The sequence below is a fragment of the Elgaria multicarinata genome, chromosome 2 (genome assembly GCF_023053635.1).
Source record: "Elgaria multicarinata webbii isolate HBS135686 ecotype San Diego chromosome 2, rElgMul1.1.pri, whole genome shotgun sequence".
Taxonomy (NCBI): Eukaryota; Metazoa; Chordata; class Lepidosauria; order Squamata; family Anguidae; genus Elgaria; species Elgaria multicarinata.
Window position 1 is genome coordinate 122,859,554 of NC_086172.1, and position 26,029 is coordinate 122,885,582.

Here is a 26,029-nt window from a genome sequence, read left to right on the forward strand (position 1 = left end):
CCGCTATGGCTGCTGCATGTTCCGCGCCGTCTTCCTCGGGCGCTACCAGACGTGTTCGGCTTCAAATGCAGCCAGGATAGAATCAGAAACGACGAAGAGAAGCGGCGGCTAAGGGCCGCGCAACACGCATGCGCTTTCTGGATCGCTGTTTTTGCGAAGCTAACGTTCCGCCCGCATGGAGATTTCACACGAGTTCTCGCTCATTGGCTGCCTCTCCTCCAGCACGCGCGTGTATGCCACACCCCCTTGCTTCTCTACCCGCCCTTGGAGGCGCGGAGGGCCAATGGCTCGCACTCCTCCCCGGCCAGCGCGCCCTCGTTTTTTTTGTAGTTCCTAGCTCGGGTTACTTCCTCCCCTCCCTTCAGGCTTTGGTGCGCGCGTGGGAGCGAGTTTGCGCGCGCCGCCGCCCCCTCCCTCTGCGTTCTGTCAGTGTCTCGCGCTCCTCCAGACTGTTCGTTGGAGGCTTCGTTAAACGGCGGTGGGTTCCTGTTTCCGTCTTTTCATCCCACTCTACCTCCGCCCCCCCACCCGCTTCCATCTTCTTCTCCCTTCGCGCGCCGCCTCCATCAGACCCGGCACTTCAGGAGCGCCGGCGTTGAGACCGGCGGTAACCAGAAACCAACCCGAGGCTACGGGCGGCCAACGCCGGTACAGAGTCGGGTAAGGCGAGGCCGTGTGGGGTGTCCGGGGGACTTGAACTTGAGGGGATGCTGCGCTCGGAACTGAGCTGGCTTCTCAACCCCATCCTTCATTACGGGCCTGGCGCAGCAGCAGCAGCTGCAGCTATTGAAGGCGGCGGTGGGGGGTGGGAGGAAGCTCCGTTCAGCGAACGAGGGAAAGGCGAGGGCTTGTTCCGCCGCCAAGGCTTCCTGACGCTTGGGGTGGCTCAGCTTCGCCCGGGACAAAATCCTTAGGGAAGGAGGCAGGGATGTCATGCCGGCCAGGGCCTGGGCTCCCCGGATAGACAGCGAGGGTGCCTCAGGCCGAAGGGCGGGGGGTAGCTAGGGTGGCTCGCTTGCTGGGGTACCCCAGCGTTGCTATGAGAGAAAAAAGCGGCGGCAGCAATAGCGAGACTGATGCAAAGAAGGAAAGAACGTGCACAAGCCCCAAGCATCGTGTACAGAGTCGCCCGCCAGAGTCGCGGCGAGTTGTGCAAATGCAGCAGGAGCAGGCAGCGGGGTGGGGAGATAGATTGCGACTTCGGGAATAGGTGGGGTTGAAAGTGGGCCGTCGAATAGACAGAAAGCGTATATTAAGATCTGTGGAAGTGTTCTGTTTTCTTCGCATCCCCTTTACCTTCTCTGTTCCCCCTCACCCGCACCCTTCGCTTTAAAAGTGGTGGCTTTAAAGTTTACTTCCGAGTCAGGATGTCCGCCCGATAGCTTAATGAAGGTGGACGTGTTTTTTCAGCTAAGCAAACGGTAGTTACTCTTTCATAGGCACCGTTAAGAAACATTCTCAGGTGACCACCCACTGTTCAGAGAGTGTGATTGTCAACGTAGGCTGAGCTCAACCATTGTTAATGTATCTGTTTTAGTCAACATATTAAGTAAAACAAGACGTCTTCGTGTTTTACACAAACGCTGTTTGACCATCTGACATTTAGTTCTTTCAATTTAATTTGTGCAGCCTTGTCAGAATATGTTGAATGGTGCGTATTTCAATAACACCTGCTGTTATATCCTTTCCTAACATTCAAGGATGATCCCCATCAGAAAAAAAATAAAAGACATGGGAGAATAGTAAAGCAAATTGTAAAGATCTCTAACATAACATATTCTGTGTCTTTTAGTCTGGTGAATATGGTATTGTATAGCTTCTGTAATTTGTTCTAGGCCTGGAGTCTGCAAATATTTGCACGCATTCTAAACTTGACTATTGACATTTTAACTTCTGGGATTGGTCCCTTTTATAAGTGGGTAATTGGCAGTAATAAAACTGAGGGTGTGTGAGAACCAGAACCTTTAAAGTACTTATGTGGTTCAAAAATTTGTCAGGTTCCATACGTTTTGACCTTGGAATAGAAATAATAATTTCAGTTGTTTTTCATCAAGGCCTGTCTATGTTAATGCCATATTGAGCATTTGTTTCTAGAAAATTATCTCTTGTCTTGTACTTCCGGGAATCTTAGTATGTATTCAGACTTCAGTAATTCAAAGGGAGTTCTGTTTTAAATATATATATATTAAGAAGTAGGTATTTGCAGATCATTCCCCATGGTTGTTTTTAAGAGATTTCCTATAACATTATTACAGGATGTTAACTGGTGCAGTCTGTCAGTTAAGAATTGATGTGGATTAGCTTTGAGTAATAGCTTTGTTGATTATGCATCCTTAAAAATGCATTAACTTACTTGCATGCTGCAGATGTACATACTTGCATCATGTGAAAGCAGAAAGTGCAATTATAGGGCAATTATAGTGTATGCATGCTTAGTAAATCCATTTAGTTCAATGGGACTTCCCCCAGCTAACTGTGTGCAGGATCGTAGCATTAGATTGTATCTTGTGAGATATTTAATTGCACAGACTTATTTCTTTTACTTTTAGTATAATTATTTGTCACTGGACACTTGATCTCTCAAAAGTGTTAATTCCAGAAATGTAGATTTCTAGAGATCAGAAGCTACTAGCAGTTGATAAAAACAGAGGGTTAGGGATTTTGAGGTGATGGGGTATGTGTGTCAGACTTCTATAGCTTTTACTTGCTTTGATTTACTTCAGAATGGTGAAGAGTAATATAGGTTGGATGCATGATAGGTTAGTCTTAACCCTGCTCAGTAGTCAGGTAGGCTATTTAATAACAACTTGGGAGTAATGTATTTCTTGATTATTCTTAATAGTGTATGATCTTGTTAAGCATACAGGCTACCAGACTAGTGTACATACAAGAAAAATGAGTAGGTATTTCTTCAGCCTGAAAGCAGAATGTTTACTGTTAAAACAAACCTATAATGAGTGTCGGTACTAAGTAGAATAGATTTCACTGTTTTGTAGCTGTGGGTGATTCAACTAACTTCCTTTAAAAAAAAAAGTCTTCGCCATCATTTTTAGAGTGGCAGTCTATCACTTGAAGGTTTGAAATAAAGTTTAAATTTGTGTCTTATGTAGCAGTATATTTATCATGAAATAAGTAATTACAGCATTAAGTTGGTCTGGAGGGGGAGCTAGTGCCAAAGAAAAACAAAATGTAAATTTATGCTAGAGTCTTTCAAACCTTACAGGACACTTTCCAGTTTGATTTTGGTTTGTTCATGTTAATGTTATAAAAATGTTTGAGAGAAAAATAAAACTATTTTTATTGTACTGTATTACATTACACTAAGCAAAATAGGTTTATAAAGTTCACATATCAATATGTACCACCAACAGAGCATAAATTGTGTGCTTGGTCTACAGATGTCTGTAGGTATATCATAAATCAAATATTTTATTTCTCATGTTATGTTCATTATCATAACTATCAATTTCCAGTTAAAAGTTCTTAGTTTAAAGCTACTTTTGTTGAATTGATTTTGTAACCTGATTCATAATCTAGCTAAATTTCAGTACTTGGATTTAAATTAATTTAGGCTACAGTTCTAAATGCACTTACTAAAAAGCAAGCCCCATTAAACACAGTGGGACTTATTTCGGACTATACAGGCATAGGAAGCTGTTAGTATCTGCTTAAATTCAAGTTCTTGTGCACTGGTCTTATAGCATGATGACTTGTTAATCTAAGGCTATAGTCCTATCTACACTTAGCTGGGAGTAAGCCCCATTGGAAACAGTGGGACTTACTTCTGAATGAACATACATGGAATACATGGTAAGCCTGTTGGAAGTGATAGTGTAGGAACTTGGAGGAGTGGATAAAATTTAGGCCTGAGCCAAAACTTCTCACTGCTTTTCGTTTTGTTCCAAATCTCCTCAAACTGATTTCTTGGGGTTTTTGGGTTAGGTGGGGCTTTCCTCTCCAATATTTATTGTAGGCCTTCAGTGAAACACAGTGACATCATTTAATTATATGTTTGTGTAGTGGCATGTCTGTATCAGTGATTTGCTCTTCTGCTGTATATGACTTAGTTGCAACACTCAGACCTAATTTGTGCATAATGATCCTTTATTTAACATGCTTTATATAATCCAAAGTTTGCCTGACAGATGATGGAACAAACCGAGGTTTGTTTACTTAATCTCTGGGTTGTTTCCCTCCTCCTTCACCTGTATCCCAAATGTCTTTGCAGTACTGGCATGTAGAGTGATTGGTCTTCTTCTTCTTCTTCTTCTTCTTCTTCTTCTTCTTCTTCTTCTTCTTCTTCTTCTTCTTCGTCTTCTTGCCTGACAGCTCTGTAGCCTGGCAAAACAACCCACATTTCCGAGTTCTCATATCATGACAACCCAAAATCCATTGGTGGCAGCTCTGCTGTCCATGTTTCCCAATTGATGCTCAAGTCTACGGGCTTTCACATGGCTTATTGATTGAATTATGAGAAATATTATCCTAAAAGCTGCTGCTGCACTAAAATATTTTTGGAAGGAAGTCATCAAGCGGGTCAGTGATTTTTGGATGGAAGTCTATTTTTTCATCCAGGGATTTTCAGCAAACAATTTTGCCTTTTTGAAAGATTATTTTTTAGCTGAATATTGTGGAAGTTTGGCACAGCCTAGTACCTTTCTATCATGACTTGGTAAACAGCAAACTTTTAAAATGCAATAATAAGGCTGTAGTCTGTTATTCACTTATCTAGGAGTAAATCCCATTGAACTCAGTGAGGCTTACTTCTCAATAGACATGTATAGGATTTCACTGCAAGTTCTCAAATTGTAGCTGTGTCTGTTAAGTTAACTGTTCTGTGCTCTGCTTAGTGCAGAAACCTTAGAACAGGGATAGGGAGTACAACTCATATGACTTGTAATTGGATTGTCAAGGCTTTCTCCCATGCTACTCTGTGGTGGCTGGCCCATTTCTTGATTTTGTGGGAAAAGACTTAGGCTGAGTGGTGATACTCCATGAACTCCTCTAAATGAACATTTTATTGAATGCTCATGTTTGGCCACTCATGGGTTTGCGGGTTCCATTACACAGCGTTATCAATCTCCTTCACTATCCCCTGGAAATCCCACTACCACAGATAATGGGTGTCTACACCTAGGCAGGGAAGGGGGAGGATCTCACAATATGCTGATCGTGAGATCCTCCCCAGGGATTCACACACGGCGCTCGACGTCCAGGTAGTAAGCAGGATGTTGCGGCCACCATTTTGGGGGGAAGCAGTGGGGCAAGTCACGCAGGAATGAGGCCCCACTCCATCGAAAATGTTTTTTTAAAACAACAACAACCCCAAACCCCTCCCTTACATCCCAGAGATGGCAAAATTGCTGCCACCCCATCCCTTGATGGGCACAGAGCTGCACGGTGCGGCTCTGAGCCCGGTACCATGAGTAAGCACAGCTCCAGGCGGGATGGGTGCCGACACCTCCTGCAGACTCAGGATGGTCCCGGGACTGCGGGAAAAATTGGGATAACTATCTTGAGAAAATTGAGGGGTTGCCCCCGGGATCTCCTGTGTATCACATGGACACACAGGGGTGATCCAGGGACAACCCCAGGATTTAGGGCTGGTGTAGACATGCCCTATGTGGTAATATCTGGGGAAAGTGGGATCTCCTAGTTGTATCTCTGGTGTTGTACAATAATTCTGCTACTAGATAACGCTGTCTCAATGAAAGTGAATGGAACATGCAGAGAGGGGAAGTATTTGATACAAACTACATGGCTGCCCATGTAATTGAATGGATTGTAATCCCAGAAAGAAAGTGGAAGCAGAAAGCCCTGGTAAGGCAGCAGAATTTTTTAAAATGTAAAGAAGCTCTGTGTCCTTGACTTAAAAGAAATATTATTGACTTAATGCTATGTCATTCTTTAGATTGATTGTAGAAAGATATTTCATTGTATTTCCTTAACATGTGTGTATCTTTGCATGACACCACAGTAAAGTGCTATGGAAGTCTAGTAGTAAGTGTTAAAACACAACTTGCCCTTAAAGAAAACAGTTGACACAAGGTATATATTTGGATCTCATCATAGGGTAGATTGATTCTGAAGTTACTTCTCTGATATCCCATTTCTCATCTTCCAAGGGTCCAAGAATCTTTTAACACAATAGATTTTATTATGCATTCCCTCATAACTTTAAAATGTCCCTCCAGTCAGAGAAAGTTCTCCCTGCACAATAGACTTAAACGCTCCCTGCTCAACAAAGTGAAGAGGGGCTCTATGTGCATAAAAAGGCAGTGAGAGACCACACCACTAGCTTAGCACACACACACCCCTTAATTGCATAGGCTGGTTACTTGTCCATATCCTTCACATCCATGTGTTAATCTGTGTAGATGAAATTTATGTGTGTAGACTTCTATGCAACCTGGAATTCTGTGTGATCAGGGCCTGGCTACTGGGGAAGCACGTGTGTATAGGCCTTACCTATATAGGCATCCAGACTCAATGTATGGATACTGTGATTGAGGAAGACATGTAACATTGAAGAAAGAACAGTAGTAGGGCCCTGCTGCCCCTTTGTATATATGGAGTCGCCTCATGCAATTAACATTAGTTAGAAGCATCATTTTAAGTTTTCTGTTTGAAAGTTGTCTAGATTCAGTAGCTCTACAGCTGATCAAAGGGTTTTTAAGTGTTTTCTTGCAGAGAATAGTGATAGAAGTGTTGCTCAAAAAAAGAATAAGTCATGTTGGTGCATTAGAAAATTTCAAAGACTATAGTTGGGCAATACCTTCCTTAGGACCAATGGAAATGTAACAAGCTTTCATGCTCTGTTGTAACTTAGGCCGCTTTATTGTGTTGAACACAGAAAGCTGCTTTATTCCAAGTCAGACAGTGTTCATCTAGCATAGTATTGTCTCTACACTGACTACTAGCAGCTCTCCAGGTTTCGGACAGGAGTCTTTAACCTGAAGATGCCAATGACTGAAGTTGGAACCTACTTCATCTAAAAGTAGGTCCCTCTACCTCTGAGCTACAGCCCTCTCTAAGGGCTCATCTACACCAAACAGGATATTCCACTATGAAAGCGGTATATAAAAGGCAGGAGCCACACTACTGCTTTATAGCAGTATTGAAGTGCACTGTAGGATCTACACTACTGCTTTACAGTGGCACTGAAGTGCACTGACAACTGTTGGGGCCCATGACGCATCTACATCAAGTAGGATATAACACTATGAAAGTGGTATGAAAGCGGTATATGGTATGTGTCATGGGCCCCAACAGTTGTCAGTGCACTTCAATACTGCTATAAAGCAGTAGTGTGGCTCCTGCCTTTTATATACTGCTTTCATAGTGCAATATCCTGCTTGGTGTAGATGAGCCCTAAGTGTGATTATAGCAACTTCAAATTTAGAAATTAAATACTTTTCCTGTAGCAATCTTGAAGCTGTCTGAATTAAGATCAAAATAAAGGAATTATTCAAACATTCTGAAATGTAACAGTCATAGTTGAGGATATATTCTATTGACAACTTATAAAATCATGTAAGTCTTTCATATTCAAGGAATGCTTAACACTAACTAATTTTCAGCAAATTAGAAAGATCAGTGGGTGAAAAGAGACAACAAACTTACCATGAGGAAAATGTGGATAAGTCACTGTGCTGCAATGAAGTGGCTGTATTCTATGGTGAGGTTGCTCCACCTTCTGTTGCTATGGTGTCAAGATGGTCTGCCTGCATTGCTTTGTGTATTGTTGCTGTTTCCCACTTTTTTTGTTTCCAGAAGAATTTACTGTCCTAAAGACTTCTGTTTGTTTTTTAATTTTATTTTAAATATTAACAAAACAAAACAAAAACAGGTGTGTGTGAAAGAAGCTACAAACAGCGATAGCAGGAACATAACACCAAAAACCATATCCATTCACAATAACTTCACCACACTGTTAGTTAAACAAACAGGATTTGACACTTCTGTTTCAAATATATACATTAATATAAGCAGTCCATATATCTAAATAAGAATCGAGACAAAATTGATGACTGTAAGATGTTTGTTCAAATGAAGCAAGAGCAGTAAGATCTTCCAGCCATTGATTAACACTCTTCCAGGCTTGGAGCATAAATCTCTTTGCAACTGTTAGGGCTCTCAGAGTCCAGTGTTAATCCCCACATCACAGGGATAAATTTTAAAGCACATGAGCAACCACAATTTCCAGAGATCTTTCAAGAACAAAAATTATTTTTCAAGAACAAAAAATATTTCCAGAAAGAAGCCACCAGGGCATGACCACAAATATGCCTCTCAGCAATGTATTGTCTGCATTACATTGCCAGCATCTAGCAGAGCTAGTCAGCTTTTTCTTATCCATCCTCTGTGATGTCGGGCTTACACAAAACATCATTTTTGTTGAATCAATCTCAATTTTAAATCTACAGAAATAGTAAATATGGAAGCTAAGGCAACTTTCTATTGATAGGCTGTATCGAACATTCCAGTTCTCTATTCCATTCTTCTTAACATATTGAACATCCATTTTATTACATTCCAAAAGACATTTGAAAACTACTATTGTTGACTTAGCTTTCTGTAAAGATCCAATTAATTTCTCCAGTAGTGTAGGAGGTGTTGAGGCACTAATAACTAATCACTGATGCCCCTATATCTATGCACCAGAAGGTGCTATAATTGAATTACAGTTTTTATTGGTCCTTTCTTTTAAATTTAACAATTTTAATTTGCTTTTTTAATATTTTAGTGTTTTTACTGCTTTATCACCACTTCGGAATCTATTTTAGATATGGAGCAGTATATAAATACTGTAAATAAAACTATTGCCACCCAGCGCTAGATGATAAGTAGTATCTGTGCCACAGTATTGAAAATGAAAATCTCATCATCTGATCCTATTAACTGATTTTAAATATAAATTCTTTTAATTGAATTTATATTATAAATTTAATTAACTCGCAATTTCCTATTAAAGACATTTCAATCTTCAAATGTATCACATTATTTGAATATACGAAGTGAGGGTTTTCATCTTTATCTGACCTTAGGGCTATTACTAAACAGGCTATTGGATGGTATCCAATAGCTCCTACCTGTCCTGGCTTGGCTTGATGCCCATAGGAATGAGTGTATTGCACATGCTCTCATGGATGTTTCAGCATCAAGTAGAGAAGGGGTCGTGTCCAGGTAGGGAACTGTCAAGACCTGGATGGCATACTCCAAGGGATAGTGACTGGAGTGTTTCTTCTCAGGGAGAGTTATTGTCTCAGCAAGGGACTGCAGACATCTGTGGCCTTAAGAAGGCTTGCAGGCCCAGAATTTTCAGAGGTTCTGCCCCTTCTTCATGCTGGCTGTGGCCCTTAAAGGGTCCATGGTTATTTCTGTAGCTCCATACTTCTGCGTGGCCAAAGAATAGGAGCAGCCATGGGGGAGTCATCCTCTGAGATTGAGAGGAGGGCTGTGTCCTCAAGTCTAGAAGGTATATGATAGGGTGCCGAAGTTCTCCCTGAAGTGGCTTATCAGACTGGATCCTCCTCAAGGTGCCGCTGAGCTGCTGACCCTGGGGTCATGATGCCAGCTTTCACTAGATGAACAGGGAGTTCCCTCTCCCTCTTGCACACTCAAAATCTCCTTAGGAATGGGGTACTACTAGAACAGATTGAGAGTTACAGGGGCTTCAGGGGGCAGATGGGGAAACTCCCATTGTGCAAGGGGAAGTCTGTTCATACAACCTTGTGTTTTGCCCCATTGTGTTTAAGCATGAAACCCAAATGGAAAGAAATATACAAGATATTTTAGGGAAAACATTCTGTAAAATCCAGCTACAGAACCAAAGATCTCCATGTGTCACTTCATATTTCTTGTGTTCAGCATTGCATCCAGTTTATAAATAATATCAAAAACTAAGATCTCAATCACTGAAAATAAAATCAATAACAAAACATTAATAAGAGTTCAGATAAAACCATGCACTTCCAACTCCCCCCCCCCACAGTCCCATAGTATAAAACAAATATTGCAGATGACTAAACTAATAAAGGTCAGCAGGCTTTATGATCCAAGAGGACAGAAACCATTGCCCTTGAAGAATTTTACCTGTGCAGTGGTGGTCAAGAGCACTGTAAGTTCTTGTACTGAGGAGGCTGAAATGCTTTATGTGTGTGTTGAAGTTGGCATTGTTCAATATCTTGTGATCCTAAATTATTTCTTAGTCATTAAAATATTTGGGACCAAATTATGTGGATTTCTTTGTTGCAGGGAGAACTGTGACATTTTGGTATTTAATTAAAAAAAACACCACATTCTGCGAGTTAATTGATACAATGGTTCATTTTATTACTTATTTGTTTAAAATGTATGTAGGACGCCTTTTAGCGTAAAACCCACTCAAGGTGGGTTCTAAAATAGAACTTTACAATATCTAAACAATAAATTTTAACATGATAAAATACAGCAGAGTAATAAGATTAAAATTAATAGCAGCCAGTAATAACATGAAACGGGGTAACATATAGCCTAGTGAAAACAATAAATAAATATAGCTAAGGACTAAGTAAAGTCCCATGGCACTAGCAACAAATTCTGGACATCTTGAAATAGTGCTTAATGAGGATGGCAAATTGATAACAGATGACAAAGAAAAGGCTGAAGTGCTCAATTCCTACTTTACCTCAGTCTTCTCCCAAAAGCAGGTCTATGACCCCCCTTGAAAAAGTGAATCAGAAGTTGAGGGGGCAGGATTACAGTTTGAGATTGATAAACAAATGGTCAAAGAACACCTAATTTCCTTGAATGAGTTCAAATCTCCAGGGCACAATGAACTGCATTCTAGAGTAATGAAGGAGCTAGCAGAAGAACTCTCAGAACCTTTGTCTATTATCTTTGCAAAATGATGGAAGACGGGTGAGGTGCCGGACGACTGGAGGAGGGCTAACGTTGTCCCTATCTTCAAAAAGGGCAAAAAGGAGGAACCTGGGAACTACAGACCAGTCAGTCTGACATCCATCCCTGGGAAAATTCTGGAGCAGATTATAAAGAAGTCAATCTGTAAACACCTTGAAATCAATGCAGTGATCACTAGAAGCCAACATGGATTTGTCAAGAACAAGTCCTGTCACACTAATTTGATCTCATTTTTTGATAGGGTAACCTCCCTTGTGGACTGTGGGAATGCTGTGGACGTCATATATCTTGACTTCAGCAAAGCTTTTGACAAAGTACCACATGACAGCTAAAAGTGGGCTAGATGGAACAACTATTAGGTGGATTCACAGTTGGCTACAGAATTGGACTCAAAGAGTACTTATCAATGGAACCTTCTCAAACTGGGTAGAGGCAACGAGTGGGGTACCGCAGGGCTCAGTCCTGGGCCCAGTGCTCTTCAAAAATTTTATTAATGATTTGGACAAGGAGGTGCAGGGAACGCTTATCAAATTTGCAGATGACACCAAATTGGGTGGGATAGCTAATACCCTGGAAGACAGAAACAAATTTCAAAGTGATCTTGATAGGCTGCAGTGCTGGGCTGAAAACAACAGAATGAAATTTAATAGGGATAAATGCCAAGTTCTACATTTAGGAAATAGAAACCAAAGGCACAGTTACAAGATGGGGGATACTTGGCTCAGCAATACTACAAACGAGAAGGATCTTGGAATTGTTGTAGATCACAAGCTGAATATGAGCCAACAGTGCGATATGGCTGCAAGAAAGGCAAATGGTATTTTGGGGTGCATTAATAGAAGTATAGCTTCCAAATCATGTGAGGTACTGGTCTCTCTCTATTCGGCTCTGGTTAGGCCTCATCTAGAGTATTGCGTCCAGTTCTGGGCTCCACAATTCAAGAAGGACGCAGACAAGCTGGAGCGTGTTCAGAGGAGGGCAACCAGGATGATCAGGGGTCTGGAAACAAAGCCCTATGAAGAGAGACTGAAAGAACTGGGCATGTTTAACCTGGAGAAGAGAAGATTGAGGGGAGACATGATAGCACTCTTCAAATACTTAAAAGGTTGTCACAGAGAGAAGAGCCAGGATCTCTTCTCGATCCTCCCAGAGTGCAGGACACGGAATAACGGGCTCAAGTTAAAGGAAGCCAGATTCCAGCTGGGCATCAGGAAAAACTTCCTTACTGTTAGAGCAGTACGACAATGGAATCAGTTGCCTGGTGAGGTTGTGGGCTCTCTCACACTAGAGTCCTTCAAGAGGCAGCTGGACAAGCATCTGTAAGGGATGCTTTAGGGTGGATTCCTGCATTGAGCAGGGGGTTGGACTCGATGGCCTTGCAGGCCCCTTCCAACTCTGCTATTCTATGATTCTAAGATAGGAAATGGCTGAAAGCGGCCATGAAGCCATTGGATCAAAGCACATGTGTAACTGTCTTTACATTGATTTATGTAACCCATTATACCCTTTTTCTGACAGCAGCTACCCAAGGCCAGACAGAGTACTTCCTGTGACCTGTCTCTTAACTGGAGATGCTGGGGATTGAATGTTAGCTTTTTGGTCATGACACACGCAATATGTAGGCTATTACTGTTAAAGAATCAAGGCCATGATCCATCTCCCTCATAATACGTATGGGACTTTGCACAAAGCATTTCACAAAATAATCTGAGTATCCTGAAGGTGAGTCTGAATTGTCAAACTTAGAGCATAATATTGAAGCATTGGACTCATTGCTTCACAAAATGTTGGTGGACACATACATATTTCCACAAATGAGGGTGTGTGGTTATAGAAAGAAGTTCAAGTAAGACTTTCTGGATCATGGTTTCAGACACTCCTGTATTAATTTCTATTGCATTGCTGCAATATTTCAGAAAAGTATTGTGTGGAATGTGGAGTGGATTCAGAGCTGAACTTAGCTAAAATTTGCTGGTGAGCAAGGTGAATTATATAACAAAGCTAGTTTGTTCGAGAATCCTCCTCTTAAGTTTCTCATGTGTAAGTCAGAACATGGGTCATATCAAAAGAGACTAAAAAAGGAGCTAAATCTGTTTCTTGCCTTTTGCTGAGAACATGAACCTATCCCAGACTGTAGCACCAACATTCAGGTTTACAAAAGATTTTATTATTTTTCTGTGTTGGTTGCTAGTACAGGGGCTACATATGTGTAACGGCAGAGAAGATCATACAATGGCAGCATAAACAACTTGTTTTTCCTCTGCAGTCTTCCATAGGGGATGCTGAATAGATAAGTACCTGTGACAAACCTATAACTTAGCAGGTAGCTACAGGCCCCAGCAATTATTTCCCAAGGAAAGGGAGGCCCTGACAAGCACCAAAGAGCCTCAGAAGGTTGGTGTTAACTAACTCATGGCCCTTTAGCAACCTGTCTACCATCAGCTAGGGAGGGCTTTCTTCACAGGCTGAAAGTGGATTTTCCTTTTCTTTTGCAGCTCTTTACCAGTCTGTACTGCATAGCCAGAATATATATATAAAATAAAATCAGATTTTCATTTTCAGCATAAGTAAAGGTGGAAGAATTATGCTGGGCTGAATATTTCAGTTCTTTCATTTTTGGCATTTTGTGGGGTAAGGAGTGAAACAAAATTTCTGTCAAAAGAGGCTGGGGAGGTGAGAATTTTGATGAGGAGGACAGGATTTCCCTTTACTTTTTAAAGTGTAAGTAGTGGCTGAAGATTCTATTTTTCTTTCTCTACTTTAAAAACATCCCCTGCATGTTGTGCAGCCCAGGTCTCTTTATAGAGAGGTTTCTCTAGCCCAGCAACTCCCATGAGACCACGTGACCCCTGTAGGCATTCATGAAGCTCCCTTGGGTTGCAGAAGCTTCTCTGCAAAGCAAGAGCAAATAGGCCTTTGCAGCTTTAGAAAAACTCTTTTCCTCCTTGCAGCAATACAGAACAAGCAAGATAAGGGTTTTTCTAAGGCTCCAAAAGTCCCATTTGTTCTTGTTTGCAGCACTTGGGACTCTTTGCAAAGAAGCTTCTGTGGCGTAGGAGTTCTTCCTGAATGGCAATAGGAGAGGGTGAGGTGATGTGGTCTCATAGGAGTTCAAGAAGTGCTGCTGGACTGGAAAAGCCTGATTGTAAAGAGTTTTGTGGCTGGGGGCATTTTTCAAGTAACTCCCACCCCTGTCCAAGAAAATAGAAAGAGGATCCTCCAGCCAACTCCCAAAATTAAAAAGGTATGTGGAAGTCCTGTTCCCCAACCCAATGAGGAAACTATTTGAAATTCTATCCCACCCTCCACCTGCAAAAGAGGCAGAAAAACCAATGCATCTTTCGCAGGGAGAGAAATTTCTCAAAATGGGCAGGATTTGGCAAAGCACCATTGACTCAATTCATGGATGTCATATCAAAAGCAGAACAATTCAAAGGATTTTTCATTGTTAATAATTTCTACAACCTGAAACCAAACTAATACATTAGTAAAAAATGTTTTAAGCTGATGTAATAGGTTGCATTTATTAGTAAATTTGTATCTGTATAAATTGCGCTTGTTTATAACATACTATCAATAAACTTTAGATTGCTTTTGTAAAGTTTTAAAATTACATTTTAATTGTAACATACAGGTGTCCTATTTGAGCCAAAATGTGACTCATAAATTTATCAATAAATAAAACAAATAAAAATATAACTTACTTAATCTACTTTTACTCTAAACTAAGGCTGGGCAACATGTAGGCCAAAACATCTGGAGGGCTACAACTCCCCATCAGCCCTAGCCTGTATAGCTAATGGTGAGGGATGATGGGGGGTTGTAGGCCCAAATATCTGGAGGGTCTCATGGGGGTCCAAGAAATGCTGCCAGTCTTGAGTCTAAATTTATATATTGTTTGTTTTGCTCTAAAGGTCTTTAAGACTGTAGGTATGGTCCTGGAGATGGTGGGGTGTAATTGAGTTTTACACTGCCTTTCTGTGGGTCAGAACAGACAAGATAAGGGTAAGATCCATGACTGGGTCTCTTAATATATGTCCATTTTAAGTTAAAAGCAGCCATTGTATGTGCACATACATACACACATTCGTGAAGAATAAATCTCTGCAGAATCATCCAGCCAGACAGCTCACACATGCATACAAGTGGAGAAAGTAAAAAAGGAGGTTGAAGGGATAAGACTTTACTAGTCAGTTTTTTCCAAGCACTTGAGGAGAGATGTTTAAATGACATTACCGAGGCATCTTTTTTACTAAAATAAATCAGTTGCTCCTTCTGGCAATTGTTATGCTGGTTCTGTGTACTAAATTATACTGAACACAGTTGCGCTAGTTGCTTGGTGGAGAAAATCCTAACATAGTATCAAGAGTTTGGAGAAAACCCCTCTACCTGTCATCTGCCTTGGCAGGTGAAGCTGTATAAGAAGAGGAGAGTCTGTGTGTACTCTACTGCTGGAATGCTTTATGTTACCCTTATGATTTAGCATTTCACTTAAACTTAGATGTCACTACATCCAATAAGACATGAGAGCATTACAACTGTACATAGTAGCTATTCTAAGGACCTGCAGTGCAGAGTTTTTGGGTGTGTGCCAGCCAGGTTTCACACATGCTTGCCTCATTGTTCTCAGACTCTGCCCCCATGGGGCTCACTGTGCATTCAGAATTGATGTAATGTTCTAGCGTCCTTGGGGCATTATGTGGAAGGGCTGGCACTCTTGCAGGTAGTTTCAAGATAGCCCATACAGAACTCCTTCAATTAAGTGGGATTGCAACTTGCCTTGACTGAACTTATGTTTCAGTATAGATGGTCTTTAGGCAAGTCTAGTTTCTGTCTTCGCATGTTGACTGATCTGCACAGAACTATCAAAGGTTAATTTTACAAAAGAAAACTTAACTAAGGGATTTTTCAAATGCTGCTTGAATATTGAGCGATGAATACAGAAGAGGAAAAAAGATGTATTAGTTTAATATGCTGTGTTTGTTTGTCAGAATAACAGCTGAGACCTATTTTTATTTCATGTTAATAGTTATAAATATGTTTATTCATATTTTGCATATACATATGGATAACTTCAAATTGACTTCTGTACAGTAAAACACTGGGGGGTATTTGCTTAATACTTCATATGCAACAATATTGGGCAAGAAAAATCCCATGTGCCTGATTGCCTTGATATGATTCAGATGTTTACTGGGTCAGCAAATGGGCATATCCATTTACCATGTACCTGACTGAACATGTGGAAGGATACTCCATGTGGAGGCTTAAGTATCACAACTTGTTTTAGTGGAAAGGATTGCACAAATTGAGATAATGTGCAATTAGCGTTTACAACACGGGTGGGAAACCTTCCCCACCCCCCCACCCCCCCCACCCCAGGGTGACATTCTCTCAAGTGAGAGCTTTCAGGGGCTTGGTCAGAGCCATCCCCTTATCTCTCTCTCTCTCTCTCTCTCTCCACTCCCCACCCCAGTCTTATCAGGCAACATGAAGTAAGCAAGATACTTTCAAGTGCATTGATACAGTTTTAATTTCTAATTACCCATTTGATATATATTGTTATTAAAATTAATGACTGGGAAGGCATTCAATATACATGAAGTACAGAATATTGATCTTGATCAGTTAAAACACTTGTACAGTAATATTTGTAGTATGTTTTGCTTGGTCATGTCTTTTTGGTTCTCTTTTCTCCCTCCCTTCTACCTTTTGACTGAGATAGCTATAATGGAATTGCAGTTGAGGAAGTTCTACCCTGACCCTTCCTCCCTCCCCTTCCTATTTGAGGGATATGGAAGTTCCACAGCCCATCATAACATTCCATATGTGACTGGGCTTATTCTGTGCTATACTGCTGGCCAGTGTGTCCACAGATCCTGGATTTCAATGGAAAGATAGTATACCATTTTCAGGCTCTAAAAAGTATTTTCAGGGTGACTTTGACTACTACTGTACAAATTTGTTGCTATGGGAAGTATGCTTAACAATTCGTTGCTATGGGAAATATGCTGAACTTTGGATGGTGCAACAAAACTGTTCAGTGTATGATTTGAATTGCTCAATGCTGCCTGTTATGCATGAGATTTAAAAGAAAAAAATTAAAATGTCTTTTCACATCCCCCCTCTTCTTGTTAACACGGATATCTTTGATTATGCATGCACCAAATTTCAGCTTTCTATGGTGAGAGAAAATACCAAAACTATTTTGATGGAGTCAGTTTTGAATGTTTCTGTTCATACTATAGTTACAGCTACCACATTTCATACTATAGATAAAATGACATTATTTATATTGGTGACATTAAAATGACATTAACTTTTAAAATGACATTATTTATATTGGTGACCATAGACAATGTCAGGCTTTGTCAGCTGACCAATGCTGACTTATGCGGAATGGCCGCAAATCTCCTGCAAGTAACCCACAATAAAACTGTCAAGGCAAGGGAAGAAGGGAGGGCGAGATGAGACAAAGCAGGGCTTGTGAGGTTACTGGTTCTTCGAAGCCAATTCACTGAGGCAGAGAAGAGTCTTTTTTCCAGTCCAATGTCCAAAATCCAGGGAAGTCCAGGTGGGGCAAGGTTCAGGGTCTCAGAACAGGCAGAGGTGAGTTAGTGTGTTAATCTGAAGTTGCACTTCAGTGCCAACCTGTGGAATTCCAGCAGCTCTATATCCAGCATCCTGGAGCAGCTGCTGGTAATTAGTCCCCAGTCTTCTGGCAGGCTTTCTTCCTTAAACAGGCCGACACTCGTCTCCGTTGTTCTCCTACATTAAGCCTCATTTGCTTTGCAAGAGTCAATAGAACTTGGTCCTATGAATCAGACAGGGGCTGTGGCAGGGCATTGGCTATTATCTGGTGGTGAGGGCTCTGGAGCTATTTCTGTGCTAGGACCCTCACCCTGGTCTGCAACCTGCCCTTCCTCTTCATTGGAAGAATCAGAGGGAGGCATGACCGACATACAACCTTTAGATTGTGAGTATCTTGAGGACAGGACTATAAGCAAAACTGCTGCAAAATGTTTTGAATGCATGGGATAGAGTGGGATATATAAAATAAAGAATAAACAAATAGTGCTGAGGTTAAAAAAAATGGAAAAATCCATTTTTTCTCTCTCCCATTGCTTTAAAATTTCTGGAAGTTTTACATCTGTAGTTATGAATCTTCATTACATTAATAATACTGATAATAAAAATAATGTTAAAATATGCATTTCTGTTCTCTCTATGGAGCTCAGAGCACCATATGGATTTTGTAAGAACTTTGTGCAGTAAATAAGGACAAGAGAAAGTGCCTTGCTCAAGGGTATCTGATGAACTCCATATCTGAGCATGAGTTTGAACATAGGTCTGCCACTTTCGCCCAGAGGGCTTTCTGATTATTTAGCCTTGGGAATGCCCCTTTTTCTTTGGTCAGTAGGAAGGGCACAAGGACAAGAAACAGGAAATTGGCCAGGTATGCAAGGTTACCTGGGGACATTATGATCATGCCAACCTGATAAACAAGCTCTGCTACAGAGCTTGTTAAGGGTAATATAGTGCCTTTCCCAGATGCTTTCAACAAGATCTGGAATACATTAAAGAACAGATTGATTAATAATATAGCCAACAAACTATACTTGCTTCACAAAGAAATAATGGACCACCTCAAGGTCCTCCTTGTAGATGCATCTGCGATGACGCTGATGGTTCAACACAGTGATCCAACAGACAAGTAAAGAGGAAACAAACGTGACAAACTCATAGAGTTTGCTCTCCACATGGTTTTTGAAGCATTAGCAGTGACTTTGAAAGCATCACTGACAAACTCTGTGTCTGCCATGGTAGTATACCTTGCAGAGGACCTGGTAGCATTAGACCCCCTCTTCTAAACAGATGAAGGATGGAAGATTTCATACTCAGCAGATTTACTGGTCAACTTGTCAAGAGTTATGGTAGCCAGTGTTGTGACAAGCAGAACCATCTAGCTGAGAAACTTCAATGTGGACCGAGGATCATAAGCTATACTTTTGCTGGGGCCAAGCTGTTCAAGGAGTTTATGGAAGTGGTGCTCATAGAGGAAAAGGTCAAAAAGAAAGCCCTTCCCACATCAAAAAGGGACAGTGCCTTTTCACACCTACAAGACCATGACTACATCAAAAGAATACTGAAATCCTAAACCTAAGTGGTGGTTCTGCTCTAGAGACATGCATAAAACCCAGATTCAATCAGCATCTAGCTTGACAGCCTCTTTCAGAGGGATGAAGAATCCACACTCTTCCTTATACTGAATAGATTGGTGTCCAGAGATCTGTACGGGGCAGACCTCTCCATTTTGACCATGTATGGCCAAAGGCCACCTGAGATGGAGTCATTCTTACAAGGCTATGCCCTTAAATTCTCACATCAACTGAGAAACACGTCCTGGACTGCTCCAAAGTCCCCAAATGCAGTAAACACCGAATGATCAGGTAAATCATGCAACACTTCCTGGACATCCAGGCCTTTAAACACATCCCTTGAGTCCAGAGGAAACTGGGAGTATACTGCCATTTTTTCCTTAATACTAAAAAAGAATAAGTAAACATAAGAACAACACTAGACTTGAAGTGGCTGAACAAATGCCTCTCTAAGGATAATGGAAACCCTGATATTCATAGTGGCAGCCATGGCAAAGGACAACTACCTACATAACACCAATAGATTTCTCTGAGGTATATCTCTATGTACCAGTCAGACCCAAACATAGAAGATATTTACGATGTACTTACCTCTGTGAGCATTACCAGTACAAGGTGAAGCCTTTCAGGCTTACAGTGGCACCAAAAGTATTCACCAAGATACTGCCATTGGTGGCATGCTTGAAGCAGAAAGGCTATTTATACCCATTCCTTGTTGAAATGCTTGTCTGGCTCACATCCAGAGAATGGGGTCTATGAGCTGTCTGGACCACACTAACATGCCTCAGGGCACATTTTTTGTAGTCCATTTACATAAGAGCTCTCTGGAGGTGACAGGCTGTTGCCCTCAGGGAAGGAGGATGGAGACAATTTTGCTTGCTGCTCCCCCTCCCCCTGCAACTACCATCTAGATGGGCCTCTGAACCCTCACTGGGTGGGGACAAGTGATTTGAGGGGTCATAGGATTCTGCGGATTTTGGCCTTTTCTCTCTACCTTCCTTCCCCACCCTCAAAGCGCCCCGTTTTCAACTTCTACAAGGTCACTAAGGTTACTGTTGTAAACTTGAAAAGCATTTGGTAATGGTTGTGAAGGGTGAAGGAGGGTTCTGATGTTAGATTCCCTTTCCTGAGGTCCTAGGAGTGTCTGTGGTCTTGGGAGGGGGAATCAAAAATATCCTATGGTCCCCGGGATGCTCTCCCAGAACCATAGCATTGCACCCTTAAAGGAGTATGTCATAGCTCTGCCTGGTTGTCTGTAGGGATAATGCTGGTATGTATGAAGGATTGGTATCCTAAGAGCCCAAATGCTTTATAGATCAAAACCAACAGCTTGTATTGCATCTGAAAGGTGGGGTGGAGTAGGTTTCCATCTCAGTCATACTAGTTGCCAACCCTGTAGTGGATATTGTGGTAACAAGCTGATACTGGAAGATGGAGTCAAATCTATAGAATGGGAGTGTCAAATAACTTCAATGAGTAGTATCTTATTCTGTGGCAGAATGGCACTGGTGAGGGGGAGGCACCTGATAGAATGTGTGGTATGATAGTGGCTCCAAGTGGCCAATCAGGAAAACTGCAAACTGAATCTGACTTGTAAAATGGTGTAGGTAGTAGTGTTTCCTTTTCCTTTTTAGTATGTCATCCCTACTCCAAGAACTTTCTGACTGTTATTCTAAAAATTTAAAACAAACGTGCATAATTTTAAAAGTCCATATCATCCAGAACTAATGCATGCTTTATGTGAGTTATCTTTTCCTTAGTGTTCTTTAAAATGCCAAACTGAAATAATTTAAAGTTATATTTTGTTTCAATTTTAAGAATAATTTTAGTAACAAATAATTTTGCAGCGGAATATAATATCCCATATAGTTGGGTTTTTTTGGCGGCCCCGGGGGAGAGGGGAGGAGGATTACCAGTATCCTGGGAAACTCTAATTCTGTTTTATGAGACGATGAATTTAGTAAGAGATCATATCTTGGAGGAGAAAGCTTCAGTCAGGAGTTTGGACTTCATCACTGTGTTTTTGAGGCCCAAATAATGCAACAAAAAAGCTGCCTTGCTGAACTCTTTAAATACAACAAATTTTGTTTACGCAGCTTGACACATGGATCCAATCTCTTAATTTAACTGCAAAATTACCAGATGTAGTTGTGAAAATTCGTTTCTGAATAAAAGTAAACTCAGAAAAAACATTGTTTTGCCTGTTCATCATTATTGTTTGAAGACAAAGCAAAAGACAACACAGCTTGGCTTTGCTATATCAGAGAGGTTACAAGAGTAGACACTGACTTGAATCCAGAGACGTCTTACATGAGCTGAAAGGCATTTCTGCTTGTGCAAATCAGCCTTGCCAAGTTCTCTAATTTCTCTGACCTGCTCCAGCCCCCGTGCCCCATTATAAAGCCCCCTCAACCCTCAGGACTGTCTTTTGGTGTGTGTGTGTGTGTGTGTGTATGAGAGAGAGAGAGAGAGAGAGAGAGAGAGAGAGAGAGAGAGAGAGAAAGTCCTGTTGTGCAAGCAGAACTCTGCTTGTCTACCTTTGGATTGAATTTATTGAATACTAGAGGGTATCCTTTCTGAACATTGCTAGTGCAGGGAGAGAGAAATTAGAATGATGTCTTACAGTGTGCCATAATAATACAATTGGGACCTGTGCCCCTTTTTTACCTGGACTTATGACAGATCAAAACTTCTTCTAGAAGGGCTAGAAAAATGGTGATTACTGGAGGTTTGAAAGTTAAATTCCTGGTTTACTATAATAGCAGTTAATGTGGCTGTTGATAAAATGCTTAACTGTTATTGTTAAGACCAATGAAGGAAATTTGCACTGTAGAAAGAATTGGTGGGTGGGGGGAAGTGCATCCTATAGTCCACATCGCAATCGCTTAACCATGGTTCAGTAATTAGAGTTACATTTCCACTGGCCTTAGAAGCTTACTTACATATTATAATTGTTCCTCAGAAGAGCAGCTCTTATATTTAAAATGGTTTGCAAATTAGCCTAGGGAGAAATTACTCCTGCACCTGTTGGTTTGCCTTCTGCATATATTTTATTTATCTCTGTGTGTGTGTGTGTGTGTGTGTGTGTCAGAGGCACAAATGTGTTTCTTGAAAGATCTTTTCAAGGGAAATATAAAAAAATACATATGAGCTACAAAATGATTCTTAGCACTGCTTTTCCTTGGCAAGAGAAAACGGAGCATTTTTTTTAACACACCTTGATTTAATTTGATAATATGATTGAGGGTGGTTAAAGTTGCTTCAAGAGTACTCCTAAATTTGTCCTTCATTACCTCACTATCCCTGTTTAGAGATAAAACATCCTAATATTATATTGTATAGAAAACTTCATTTAAGGCATAGTGAATGCACTCATGCAATTACAGGACCAAGTGAAATGTGAGAGACGTATCAGCCGACGCTCCCCCTCCCCCAGCTCTTATGTGAAGGTGGCACTTTTGGAAACCTTGGTTCATGCTTCAACAATAATTTTTTCTAAAATTGAGCTAGATTACTATTTGAGTTAGCTACTTTCAGAAGCTATTATTATCAAGCTCTTAATTGTAACTAGATTTCCTTCTGTGCTTTTAGTAGTGTGTGAGCTCTACGTCTTTCCCCCAAGTTCAGCCTCTTGTGAGAATGAAATCCTTTCCACCCAAAAATGGCACTCAAAGTGACTTACAGAAAGAATTAAAATTGATTAAAACAATACATTAAAATACAATAAAAATATAAGTTACAGAAAAAAATAATATTAAGAAATCCACTTACAGGCTAAAGGCCTTCTTAAATAAAGTGGTCTTTTTGTTGTTGGCAAAAAATCTAGCACTTTTGTTTCATGGTTCCAAACTCTGCATGTTTGTAGGTAGATAGTTGCTATTAAGATGCAATGTCAGGCGCATGTACTTACATACATCTATTGCATAATGTTTCTTCTGATTTAGACATTGTACAATTGACTAAAATACAAAACACAAAGTAATGCACAAATTGATGTACTACCTTTTTAAATTTGTGGTGTTTTTTTGTTCATATAGACATAAATGATACAGAGATGTAAGTTATTTATTTAATTCATATCCTCCATTTCTGGCCAAAAAAATGCACTTAGGACAGCAAACAATAAAATTCAGATTAAAAATAGAAACTTAATTAAAACATAACATAAAAACAATTATTCTTTTGTGAGTTGCTGAAGGGTTGTAATGCTATTAACTGATTGCAATTCAATTCCAAATGATTTAAACTGTACCTCAATGTAGCCTGCTATCTTTAAATTGCAGAATTTAACTTCATTTTGTTTCTTTCCCATAGACTATAAAATCAAAACACCTGTGACAGTAGAACGTGGATTATCCATTCTCCTTACATTCTGCAGTAGGACAAATGCTGTGAGAAGCGTTATGTGGTGAAGGACAGAAACCCTGGAAACTTTGTCCTGACTGAGGAGTTACAATGTTTGCTTTGTGAACAAAACCTATTTGATAGTGGACAGCAATCTGAAAATGCGGCCATGGACTGGCTCCTGGCGTTGGATTATGCTCATCCTTTTTGCTTGGGGGACCTTGCTGTTTTACATAGGTGGACACTTAGTACGAGACAATGAGCATCCAGATCACTCTAGTCGTGAACTATCAAAGATACTAGCAAAACTTGAACGGTTAAAACAGCAAAATGAAGACTTAAGAAGAATGGCAGAATCTCTCAGGTAGGCTTTTACAATCTTTCTCAGAATCTGGGCACTCTTGTAGAGTCTCACTTTCTCTATGTGAGCATACAAGACAAAACAATTCATAATAAAATAATTTTCTGGTAACTTCCACAAGCACCATATTGGGAGGTACACACATGTGGCCTACTATTTCTTCTAGAATATAGTTTTTTCCCCCTAGCATGTATTCTTTCAGGGGTTGAAACATAATTTATTATTTATTTATTTTAATTGATTGCCCTCATCATATGATCCCAGGGCAGGGTACACACATATCAATAAAACAATATAAAACAACTTAATGGTGGATATCTGGCTGGTAATTGGCTTTGAGTACAATATTTATGAAAGTTCATGTTGAAGACTTGAAAATAACAGAAAGTGCAAAAGCTGGGTTGCAGTTTAACCTCAAAAAAACCAAGATTATGGCAACTAGCTTGATTGATAACTGGCAAATAGAAGGAGAAAACGTGGAGGCAGTGACAGACTTTGTATTTCTGGGCGCAAAGATTACTGCAGACGCTGACTGCAGCCAGGAAATCAGAAGACGTTGACTTCTTGGGAGGAGAGCAATGACAAATCTTGATAAAATAGTTAAGAGCAGAGACACCACACTGACAACAAAGGTCCGCATAGTTAAAGCAATGGTATTCCCCGTAGTAACCTATGGCTGCTAGAGCTGGACCATAAGGAAAGCTGAGCGAAGGAAGATAGATGCTTTTGAACTGTGGTTTTGGAGGAAAATTCTGAGAGTGCCTTGGACTGCAAGAAGATCAAACCAGTCCATACTCCAGGAAATAAAGCCAGACTGCTCACTTGAGGGAATGGTATTAAAGGCAAAACTGAAGTACTTTGGCCACATAATGAGAAGACAGGATACCCTGGAGAAGAGGCTGATGCTAGGGAAAGTGGAAGGCAAAAGGAAGAGGGGCCGACCAAGGGCAAGATGGATGGATGATATTCTGGAGGTGACAGACTTGACCTTGGGGGAGCTGGGGGTGGCGACAGCCGACAGAAAGCTCTGGCGTGGGCTGGTCCATGAAGTCACGAAGAGTCGGAAGCGACTGAACAAATAAACAACAACAACAAAAGTTTGCATCAATATCAGGCTACAACTAAAACATTGCATGCTTGATTCTAACTCTTGTTAGTACTTGGCCTTTATCTCGCTCCAGGAAACAGTTTAAGGATGTGTTCCCAGGTGCCTTACTTTCTGTTCCTGAGAAAAATTGAGGGCAGCAACACAGTGTTCTTTTTTTCTTGAGTTAATCCCAATACTGAGGTCAAGGGAAGTTGGGATGAGTGAGAGAATATTTTTTCTCAGAGCATACCTGATTTTATTTCCCTTACCTGCTAGATAAAATTGATAGATACCTTAAAAGTTGAAAGGGCTATGTATGACAAAGTCTTGGGATATGATAACACGTCTCATGGACTTGCACCTGGCTAACACATGGAATGAAAAACATAGAAATCAATAAGTTCTCAATTTACACTCCCCCTTTTTCTGGGCCTATATTAGAATCTGAACATATTAGCAGTTGGACTGAATAATGAGGTGGCCCAATATACAGATGTGCAGATATTTTGGGTTCTGTAAACACAAGGCAGGGAAGGCAGGGTACAAGAAGATCTCCACTAGAGATGGTCTATGGGTGCATAGAACAATACTTTAAACTGTGCTTGTTTGTGTGTGTGTGTGTGTGTGTGTGGGTTATTCTTGTCGTTTCAAAGTTATACACAAGTTGCTAGTCCTCTGTTGACGCTGAATTATTTTGAGCAAAAGGAGTACAAGTCAAACATTGGAACCTCTAGCTCAGCTTTCCCCTTATCCAGTGCTCTCCAGATGCTGTTGACTTCAACTCTCACCAGCCCCAGCCAGTATAGCCAATGGTCAGAAAACCTTGGAAGTGTAGTCTAGAACATTTGGATACCAACAGGTTGGGGGAGGTTAGTCTAACTCAGTTTTAGGGACAGGGCTCAGGTTGATAGGAGAAAACACAGTAGTCCAAGGAGACTGGGATGAAGCATGGGATATGTGGTGCTGGGAAGGTACATCTCGGCTGTGTTTCTTCCAGGTAGTGTAGAATCAGTGGAATACTAAAGATAGCAGAGGGACTTCGGGTGTGCATGGTCTTATTTTGTTTCTTTCTGGTATTCTAATATCGTTTCTTATTGTATGCTTTGGGGCTGCTTGAGATGAAAGGGTTATATATATTAGTAGTGATATACAAATCAATATATCAAACAGCACATA

At 40.7% G+C, this 26,029-nt stretch overlaps 1 protein-coding gene across 1 annotated transcript in view; it reads left to right on the forward strand.

The window, feature by feature from the left end:
* The first annotated feature begins 323 nt into the window (after positions 1–323).
* The window catches only part of FUT8 (fucosyltransferase 8), a 103,656-nt gene continuing 77,950 nt past the window's right edge, over positions 324–26,029 (forward strand). The window contains exons 1-2 of the mRNA XM_063117539.1: positions 324–660; positions 23,376–23,769. Coding sequence (XP_062973609.1) covers positions 23,567–23,769 — 203 coding nt within the window. The 5' untranslated portion in view covers positions 324–660; positions 23,376–23,566. The remainder of the gene's footprint in view (positions 661–23,375; positions 23,770–26,029) is intronic.